A 10,832-nucleotide genomic window follows, 5' to 3' on the forward strand; every position below is an offset into this window, starting at 1 on the left:
TTCAGGTAAAAACGCGCATTTCCGAATTCAGCAGTACAACATCATCGCCATTGTCTAGCATTCGTTCGAATAGCGACAAGTGCTGCACTTCATCAGCTACAAAATCAGCATCATCGTCATCAACAAGTCCTGCTACGCCTCGCATTGTTGCCACTGTCCAGCCGTACAACAGCCAACAGATTGTACCGCACAACAGCCCCACAGATTCGCCTCGCAAAGCACGAGTCCAGCACCAGTATAACAATAGTCTAAGTGAAAGTGGTGTGTTCGTAGAATCCGATTTCCTAAGCGAATCGGGCGAGAATACGGTCTGTACCCAAACCGATTTCGACAACTATCTGAGCACACCAACCAAAAACGTACCTGCCCACACTAGCCACCATCTGCATCCGTTACAGTACCCACCTTCGCCCAACCTAAGTGAACAAAAGCGCCTGCAATACTACAAAGAACGTTTGGAAGCTCTCGAGGGCAAAATACAAATATACGAGAGTTCGGGAGACGTGCAAGCCAAACGATTGGCCGAGCGTCTGCAGCGCGAAATTCTCCTCGAGAAAGAAGTTAAAGAGTTGCGAGATCGCGTCGAATTCTTGGAAAGTGAAAACTGCACCCTCGAGGAGGAAAAGTGTGAATTTGAGGAGGCTGAGAATGACACCAGACTCCGACTCCAGAGGTTAGAAATCGAATTGGAAATTCTCAGTCAACGCAACGTTGAGCTGGAAATGTCCAGAGAGGCGCTTAGTGCCAAGTACAAAGATTGTCATTCGGAGTGTCTGATTTTACGTGACGACATAGCAACAAACGAAACCCATATCCGCCATCTGGAGGAAGACAAACAAAAGGCCAAAGAAAATTTCGAATTTTTACACAATATTTTGCCAGTGTTGTTGGTGTACAACACCGCCTGTACGATATCTCAGGCTCAGCAACAAATACCACCACCCATAGAACAGGGAACAACCGCAACAAAAGAAATGGGCAATCAAATGACCGCCGCTTCAAACGGTAGTCGTTCTCCATGTGCTGAGATGGTGCAAAGGGAAGAAGTACGCAGTCCCGACAACTGTCTTTGCCACGAGCGGGAAATTAACTACCTTAAGGAGGAAATCAAATGTCTACGACATCAAATCAAAGAATTGAATAGTCGGCACTATGCGGCCATGGAATCTGCCGATTCCCACTGGGTTGATCTGGAAAGGGAATACAAAGAACGCGAAGAGCAATTCCGATCGAAGGAGCTTTCTCTGAAACAGAAAATACAAAAATTGCAAGACTGTTTGCGTGAAGATGCTCGTTCAGCTAATGAGAAGATTTGTCAACTAGAGGAGACCGAACAGGGTCTAAAGACCTGCCTTGTGAAGGTCTCAAAGGAACACCAAAAACTTGTCGAGGAGCACAAATGCTTGGTAAATGAATTTGAGCGTCTCAAAGAACAGCACGACCAACTGAAGGAACAACAAAAGCCCCTAACCGAAGCCCTGGATGTTGAGAAGAAACGTAACAAGGGCCTAATGGACGAGCTGACCTTTATGCGCAAGCTGCAGCATGAAACCGAAAATCAAACCAAGAGCGAACTGGATATAATGCGCAATCAGATATTTGATTTGAAGAAGGAATATCTGCACATTGAGGTGACAAATGGTGAGCTAAGGGAAGAGGTGGCCACATTGGAGCTGCAGGTGGAGACGCTGCAGAATGCCCATCGGGATTGTGAAGAAAAGGTACGCTGTCTTACCGACGAGATACGCACCAAGGATGAAATATGCCAAAAATTGGAGAAGCGATTGGAACGTTCAGAAGGCTATAGTTTAGCTGACGAACTGGGAGATACACCTTCGAAGCGCTTCAAACGCGAAGATGTCAAGGATTTGCAAACAGCTAGCAAAGGTTTGGGTAATGCCTTGAGACACATGACTGTAAGTAGTGAGTCCTTCCCCATTCTGTCAAATACTGAAACTCATTGAATTAACGCACGATTTCTAATTATTTTCCGGTGGACACGTAGGAATGTGAGAAGATGCTTCCCACCCAAAAACAATTTCAAACCGTAGCCCGAGATGTCAAGAAACTAGCCGATACTCTTCTACATGGCGATTTAAAAGATGACGATGAGGTAAGTGATGCCAATACAACAGAAGAAATAAACTATGCACGTAAGGGTGGTGTTTCGAGTGAGGATCTATCCCAAAATCAAAGTTTGTCAGAAACTGGGGTGCTTACCCCAACAGTCAATGAGTCGCTTGAACGCAAACCCTTAGCAACTTCATCGCCAATGAAGTTAACAAAATCCCTTGAAGAGGTACTCTCTGGCCAGGATCGAAGTGAAGAAGAAGAAGCGAAGACTGGCCATAGACTAGAGCCTGAAGATATTTCAGTCACTGTGGGCATTGCTTTAGTACCACAGTTTGCCATAAAGGAAAACACCTTGCCCTCTTGCTCCAATGAACAGAAGAAATTGATTTGTGAAGTTCCTTCAGAATTACGCAAACTTTCTAGAAAACAAGAAATACAAACAGACACTGCCGCGCTTTTTAATTCAACGCCAATGAAGAATAGATTCATTTCCAAACTCATTAGGAAACGCCGAAGATATAGAAACTTCTCAAATCGTATAAAAAGTATCGTTTCCAAAATGCAAGTTCGCAAATTTCGCAATACCTCCCAATTGGATATTGTTGCTTCCGCACTGTTGCAACGAAATACTTCCAACAGCAGCTTCCACTCTATACAGGAAGATACGAGGGATATCACTTGCTCAAGTGTCGATATGGCCATTGGGTGTGAAATTAAACCGGACATGGTTGACAAGTCAGTTGAAATAGTGGTGAAATCAAGTGATTGCGGTGTCCAAGTCTCAGATGATTTTCCCATTCATTCTGTCACCGAACAACTACCAATTCATTTGGGAAAGTTCGTGGATAAAATTACAACGTCTATTCCGAATGCCAAGAGAACAATTTGTGAATGCTATCAAAGCCTTTATAAACATTGGTTGCAAGATCTCCAGTTTCGAGAAGATTTAGAATTGCTGGTGGCATTTTCAAATTCACAGAATACTGATGAATGTGCCGCGAAACGTAATGCCCCCGGAAGTTATGAAGATTTTGTTAAGATCATGTCATGTCTGAATATTTTGCAAGATGTTTTTAAACCCCATCTAAATTCGGTTGGTAATTCGAAGTCGTATTTATTTATTCATTTCTAAAATAGATTCTATCTCCCACACTTCTCTAGGCCTTCAGTCAAACGGAAGAACTGATAAATGAACAACTAATGTCTTTCCATACTAAGAACATGGAATCGCAATTCTATTGTACTGTATATTATCCGGTTAGGAGACCAAATGCCGTAGAAATCTCTCAATTTGTGCTGAAAGAAGCAATTATGTAATATATCATAGATGTTGACTTCGGACATAAGACAACGAATATATCGATTATATATTTAAGTGTGGTTAATATGAAATAGAATTTGTTAAATTCGTGTGTAATTCAACAATAATAAATACGTATGTATGTGTGTACTTATCGTTGTCCTTCTAACTGATACACTTTATATGTCTGTATGTTTGTGCAGAAGTCCTAATAAGGATTGAAGCACTCTTTCAGATATATTGATGAGAGAAAATATTATTGTTGTTGCTGAGGTGACCGGTTGACCAATGTCCTAATTATATAGGCACTAAGTAGAAATTCCATAAATTAGTCACCCTAGCATTGAAAATATTCGTAATAACCAAGATATATTATTATATCTACCTTGGTAATAACTCTGAAAACATTTTGAAAATCATTTATTTTCAAAACAGTTTTTGTTGAATAAACTCTGTAAATTTTTGTGTTCGTCATTCAAATCCCTTGTCAAATTTCTGAACTATTCGCTTTATAATGAATACTAAACCTTTTTGTAATCGCGAAACATGTTCTCGTGGGAAAATCCAAAACCTCCACCAAAACCCTTGTGAAAAAGATGTTTTTTGTGACAAAGAATCCCAAAATTCAGTTAATGATCTGAAATATCGTAAGTATTTTTTTACATGACGGATCTAATGGTTGTGAATTAAATTTGCCAAAAAAAATAGATGTAGACATGTCCAAGGTATACGAGTGCATGGAAGATGCACAACTTTTTCGTGGTTGTTTGATGCAAATTTCCAATCTCAGTCACGATCTCCTCAACTGCCTAAGACAAGATTTAAAGCGAAATTCTAAACGTAAATCTTCCCACCAAAGATTCAAATTGAAACCACTTCACATCGAAATACCTTTGGATATTCATGTAGGAAATGTAAAGAAAAGCTCCATTCAAAGACAAAAGCGACAATCCGAGCGGTCATTCTTAGAAGCAGATATCTTTTATTCCTGTGAAACTTTAACAGAAACAGATGTGGTTTCGCCACTTCGGATTTCTGACGAAAAGATCCCCATTGACAACAATTATTGTTGCCAAAGTAAATATGAAGAAAATGGTTTAAGCAGCTGTAAACTGCGATGGAATGAGGCATTTTGTAAAATATCCCTTTCTGATGGAGCACTTTTTAACCCTAAACCCGTTTGCCATTGTCAAAGCTTTGAATCGTTTAAAACATTAGGGCGCCAACATAATGAAAGGCCTTCAGAAGGTGCGATGACGTTGGGAGAACAAAAGGCAGACGTTAGTTTCACTACTTCAATTGATGATGCTTTGATCTCGGTAAAAATTGAGAAACAATCTCAGCTTTTACTTTGCCAAGGCGAGAAGAAGCCTGGCTCTGGTTTTTACGAAGATTTGCCTGTGAAATCTGAAGATGCTATTAGAGCTCATTCGCCAAATATCTATCGTAAAGCCTTACCCCAACACAAAGATGTCGATGTTTGCGTTAAATGTCGCTTTGATCCCAGTCCTCTGTTGGATGAGAAGGACCAGGTGTTCTGTCCCGGCAATTGCGGCTGTTGCCTATGCGCTTGGAAACCAAGGGCCACATCAAGCTTGGAGGATGTTTTGAAACACTCCAAGTTGAAAGTGTGCAAGTGTCGCAATAGAGGAACAATATTTGATAATTTTGGCGACATTCAATCGATTTGTAGTCAAATTTCGTATTTCGATATTTGTCCATGTCGTGAAAAGGTCGAAGCCAAGCATTTGGAGTTATATGGTTTTGAAATGTGGCATAGGAATGAACGTCGTTTACGTAATTCAAGGCGGGGCGAAGAAGTTCGATTAATCGATGTTAAGGAGTGGGAAGCAGATCGACCCGGTTCAACGCGCTTCTTGGCCAGTAAAATGTTCAATGAATCTTAGTTTGCTTTAATAAATATTTTAAATATATGTTTTGATGTTTTATTTTTCGAATCCTCGAAATAACTAAAGCACATTTTTTATATAACATTAATTACACTGTGTTACAAAATAACAAAATAATTTTTTCAGGGGTTCTATTGTATCAAATCTGTTTAGTTGGAGTCCCTGGATCACGAAAATACCTTTGGTTTTTCTGGGTCACTTCGAAAATTAATTTTATAACGGTAAATATAGAGGAAAACGTGGTTTCATGGATTTTCCATTTGAAACTTAAATATCTTATTTACTTTATAAAGGAAACGAGATTGACCCATAGTTCCTTTAGAGAATATGCATAGAATCAATACAAAAATATCAATACAAATATATTTTTAACATTTTCGAAAGCTAATTTAATTTTCTTCCCCGTAATATAATAAAACTTATATGGCTTGATATCATAATTTCATCGTACAGTCCGAAGAAAAATAAATTTTGTCATTTTATGCGTATTTTTTCACATTTCAACCGCTGTAACTCAGCCAATCCTCATCCGATTTACCAAATATATATCTTGTTTGAAAGAAAAAAAAGAATAATATAAATCCGTTATAAAGTAAATAAGTTATTTAAGTTTCAAATGGAAAATCCATGAAACCACGTTTTTCTCTATATTTACCGTTATAAAATTAATTTTCGAAGTGACCCAAAAAAATCAAAGGTATTTTCGTGGTCCAGGGACTCCAACTAAACAGAATTGGTACATTAGAACCCCTGAAAAATTTTCGTGTCGCACAGTGTTATTATATGATTATTATTTTTTTTTTATTTCCTTATCAACAGAAGACGCAGCGTCCTCCGAAACTAATTTTGACCGAAATAACGAGAATATAAATACACCTCAGCAGCAACCTTCAAGTCCTTTAAATGTTTTCCAAACTCAGCCGAACCATCAAAATATGGATCAATTATCTACATACCCATATCAGTCTCCACCTGGTCTACCATTTGTGTATCAGTGTTCATACACGTCCCCCATTGTCGTGGAAGATGAAAATAGTTCAATGTCTCAGCAGCAAGAATATCGTTACTCAGCTGGAACAGAGAGTACATGTGAAACGTCTGGCAGCTCTTCCTCTAGTATCTCCGAACACATCCCTCTAAGATTAATTTTAAATTCAAATCGTGTGGCAAACACGAAATTTTTTGCTCAATCCGGATGTGTGACAATACCCAGGCCACAGCGTTTACAGCCTGCCCCTCAAATAACTGAAGCTACAACTCCCAATTGTGAATATTATTCTTGTTGTTCACAAACAAGTCAATCGGAGAACATAACCTCAAAAGAAACCATTTTAGACTTATTACATAAAATGCTTCATTTGTTAATGGAAGCTCCTAAAACCGGGGAATCACTAAAGGAATCCCTTAAACTACCAAAACCAAACGAAAAATTTGATCCATGCTCCCAACTTCGCTTTCTTTTGGATAAACACAATCAAAAATCAGAGGATTCTCAGTCACCGAAATCAGATGAGGATTTCTGTGTTCCAAATCGACATTTGTTCAGTTCTCTTAAGGACTCTACTACTGAAGAGGAAGATAATGAATGTAAGAGCCCACAGGTACTGGCAAAATCGACAAGTTGTTCAAACAACGCCCAACATCCCTGTCAATTTTGTAATTATTTCATGACACTTTTGGCAGCACACCATGGTTTGGTTATGCCCATTTCCATTGCTCCCGTAAGCTGTAGTTCTGGCAAGCCAACGCAAAATCAATTTATACAAAATGAAGAACAAATACACATTGGGGAATGTGTCTTCGAAGAGCACGGTGCTATTGTGCAACGTAGCGACATGTCTCCAGAAATTCAGATTAAAAAAGATTTGTTCACTGAAGATAATGCGAGTAGAGATATGGCCCATTCAACATTACCTTTAGATGAATGTAAAAGTGGCCAGTTATGTGCGGAAAAAGATGAAGTCTTCGATACAGAAGCAACAGATGGTTATAAAACTATTAAGGCGGCTTTAGATCAAAAGTATGCTCCAAATGACATTGATATACAAACTGACATTGATAAGAAGAATTTCCCTGAAAATGGTCAAATTCACCCAGAACATCAGAACGTATTGAATGGTTTAAAGCGTGACTCTGTAATTTATTATCAGCAACATGACAATAATGAAATGCATATAAAGTCGTTGGAGGAAGAATTTCTATTTAGCCCAGACCAAAAATACAATTTGGAAACAAATACCGCTCCTACTGAAGCCAATGAACGTAAATATAAACTGACTACTACCCTTGCAAATGGAGATGTTAATGATTGGGATGAAGAGTACGAGGAATTGGAAAAGGAGAAACGAGCTGAACGCCTTAAGAATAGAAATCACAAAGATGTTTGTAGCTGTAATGAACAGCAGCTGTCCCTAGAAGCCGAGAAATTTGTAAGTTATTTAATAAAACTTTATAGAAAATATTACGAATATTCCAATGATAATACTCTGTATATTATTTTCAGAAATATTTCATTGATTCGATAATAATGGACTTGGAAGCCATGGATCATGCACGGTGTAAATGTAATAAAGTTAAGGTATATATCACAATACTTGTGTCGTCAAAATACAGATTTTTATTTCAAATATTTTCATTTGTCCATTGCAGAATGTAGGCATGCCCATTACGGCAATTTGTGCACGTCAAAGTTTTCCCGTCACAATTACGGAAGTCCAAGTGCTTGGTGTCACATCCCTTTATGTTAAGTGGACTATTCACGACTGCTGTGGTATTGCGGGCTATGAGGTATGTCACACGAATTTGAATTTGAAATAATTACACGATTACATCATTTTGGCTATTTCAGATCTATGTGGACGGCAATTTAACGAATCGTTTTTATAATAGCCGGCACGATGCCGCAGTTATTACCGATGTTGACACTACCGTACCCCATAAAGTTGCACTTGTGGCACAGTCAATGGAAATGCAGGACTCGACTTTGGAAATTCTTTGTAGCTCATCGGTACAAGCAAATACATGCAAGTCGCTTGCTTGGAAAACATATGAAACTGTGAATACAACAACAATAAATCCATCCAACAGATCATGGATACCCAGTATTTATCTATATGATCCTGTTCAACATACAACCACATCAGAGCTTCCCACAAAGAATTGCGATATTTAGGCAATCAACTGCTTGGCGACACAAGGAGCTGAAGGTGTATTTCAAATAAAATTTTATAATTCTTGAATATTCAATACCACGAATATTTCTAATTTTAAGCAATGCTAGTCAATGTCCATGTTAAAAGAACAAAACAGAAAAAACGAATATCACAAACGAATGGCAGTGCTATTTCAACGGACAAATCATTTTGTACTTTGGAACCACACGAATTGGAATCTCGAATACTGGGAGTCATCAAAACATTGGCTCCTCACACCGAAGATTAGTTATAAACAGCCTTCAAAATGTTAGGTTTCTTACATACGAGTACGGCTGAGGTAGTGTGAAATGTGCAAAGAGAAGCATAAATCAAAAAAAAAAAAAAAAACAAAAAATTTATTTATATGTAACTTATATAGACTACCATTTCGGAAAGTGCCTTAAATTGTTGTTAATTAATAATGCAAACTAAACTCAAATTGGAGTATATACACCAACTATTTGGTTATTAAGTTTGAAATTAAATGTAAAAAACAAATCAAAACAACAAGTTGTATCAGCTGTCTCTTTATATCTGATTTTTATATATATATATATATATATTTTTAAATTAGTGTGCATTTTAGTGTAAATATTTAATTGAAATCTCTAATTTTGTTTTCCTTCTACTTCTGCGAAAGTGCCTACCAACAATAACAGAACAGTAAGAAACCCAGGAGTTCTTCTGTTGCATCTATGAAAGAATTTAATTTCAAATATCACATGAACTAAACATTTATATTTTTTGTAAAAATAAGCATTTTTGTAATTAAAAAGAAAACGAAAAAACACATATTTTACATACACACAATACACCTATTTAAAAATTTTCATTTGTTTGTTAGTTGAAAAATACAAAAAAAATATTTACTACATTTATGGAAACATTTAATAAAACTTCCAAGATTTTAATGAAAAACTGTTGTTCTTTATATTCGATTGTGGGGAAAAATCTCAAAGATTGTAGGGAAACATCTTAAAAATTGTGGAGATACATCTCAAAGATTGAAAATAATCACATTGGATGATGGATGTCATTTTTTTTAGTGAAGGTAATGTAGCGTTGAAATCAACAAGGTACCAAAAAATATTCTAACGAACTAGTTATACATGATCGCTGTGAAAAGTATCAACAAATTGTTACATTTCTTTTAAACTTAAATCCAGTTCGAAGATTCAACCCATCGGTCTACTCCTTCTGGTACCTCCCACAATATTCCATATTTTATAAAAAATATCAGTTATGTGTCAAGCCTTCGACTTTTCCAGTGATCTATTACTTGCGTATTGATTACATACAACAACAAAAATAGTCGATACTTAATGTATCTTTGAACTTTCACATAATGCTAATTTTATTTTAAATAACATAAGTTTATATACATATATGTATTACCAATATGGAATAAACATTTTAAATTCACCCGAACCATTTTTGCAAAAATTATAAAAATCGGTTTAGTTTTCGCTTAGTTATTTGCATTTGAATTCAACGGTGTTCCGAAATATACTAGCTGTTCTGTTCTGGACGCCTGTCCCCTTAAAATGAAAATGACACAAAACTCAGTCTTATTAAAATGGAAATAAAATTGTGTTCGCCATAATAGTATGTATGTATGTAAAGTCGTGTTACATTAAATTTGTGCATAAAAACAACCACCTATCAATTTAAAAGTCTCACTGCATACAGACTGCGTTTGACCTAAAAGTATGCTATAATTTTCTTTGCAAACCAGCAGCCACATCAATCAAGAAAGAAGAAAAATTTCCATTTTTAAAAATCCATTTTTGTGTGATTTTTCATTTTCAGGTAATAGGCGCCCAGCACCGAACAGTAAGTATATTTCGGAACATCGTCGGATTGAAATGCAAATAACTCAGCGTCTACTTAACCGATTTTCATAAATTTTGCACAAATGGTTTGAGGGAATTGTAAAGTTTTATTCGATATTGACAATATATATAAATTTATTTTATTTAAGGGAAAATTAGCAATATGTGAAAGTTCAAAGATATTATATATATCGACTATTTTTTTTTTTTTTTGTAAAGTAAACAGAGTGGTCACTATCTTTGTTCGATATACAATAAATTTTACATAGCGTATTGAATTAAGTCTAGAATGGTGTATCTTCTTTTTGATCGGCCATGTTTTAATACCATCAACCCTTTGAGCGTATATACACTACTTTGCTACGGCGAAAATATTGGTTTTAGATTTTCTGTAAATTTTGATGCACTGGCATTCACTTGTGGTCAGCGCTCATCTATAGAATGGGTAGATTCAAAAATCGATTATGCAAAATTTAAACCTTATTTCTTTTTCTTATAACTTTGGACCTACTGCAGATAGTTA

General features: G+C 36.6%; 1 protein-coding gene across 1 annotated transcript in view; it reads left to right on the plus strand.

Annotated features, from left to right (window-relative positions):
• Positions 1–6,177, plus strand: part of LOC133335272 (repetitive organellar protein) — a 67,917-nt gene extending 61,740 nt beyond the window's left edge. The window contains exons 9-11 of the mRNA XM_061543561.1: positions 6–1,916; positions 2,006–2,113; positions 6,103–6,177. Coding sequence (XP_061399545.1) covers positions 6–1,916; positions 2,006–2,113; positions 6,103–6,153 — 2,070 coding nt within the window. The 3' untranslated portion in view covers positions 6,154–6,177. The remainder of the gene's footprint in view (positions 1–5; positions 1,917–2,005; positions 2,114–6,102) is intronic.
• Positions 6,178–10,832: the final 4,655 nt, after the last annotated feature.

Source organism: Musca vetustissima, unplaced genomic scaffold (genome assembly GCF_032173495.1).
Source record: "Musca vetustissima isolate MV318-11 ecotype Yass unplaced genomic scaffold, APGP_CSIRO_Mvet_v1 utg3273, whole genome shotgun sequence".
NCBI classification, from domain to species: domain Eukaryota; kingdom Metazoa; phylum Arthropoda; class Insecta; order Diptera; family Muscidae; genus Musca; species Musca vetustissima.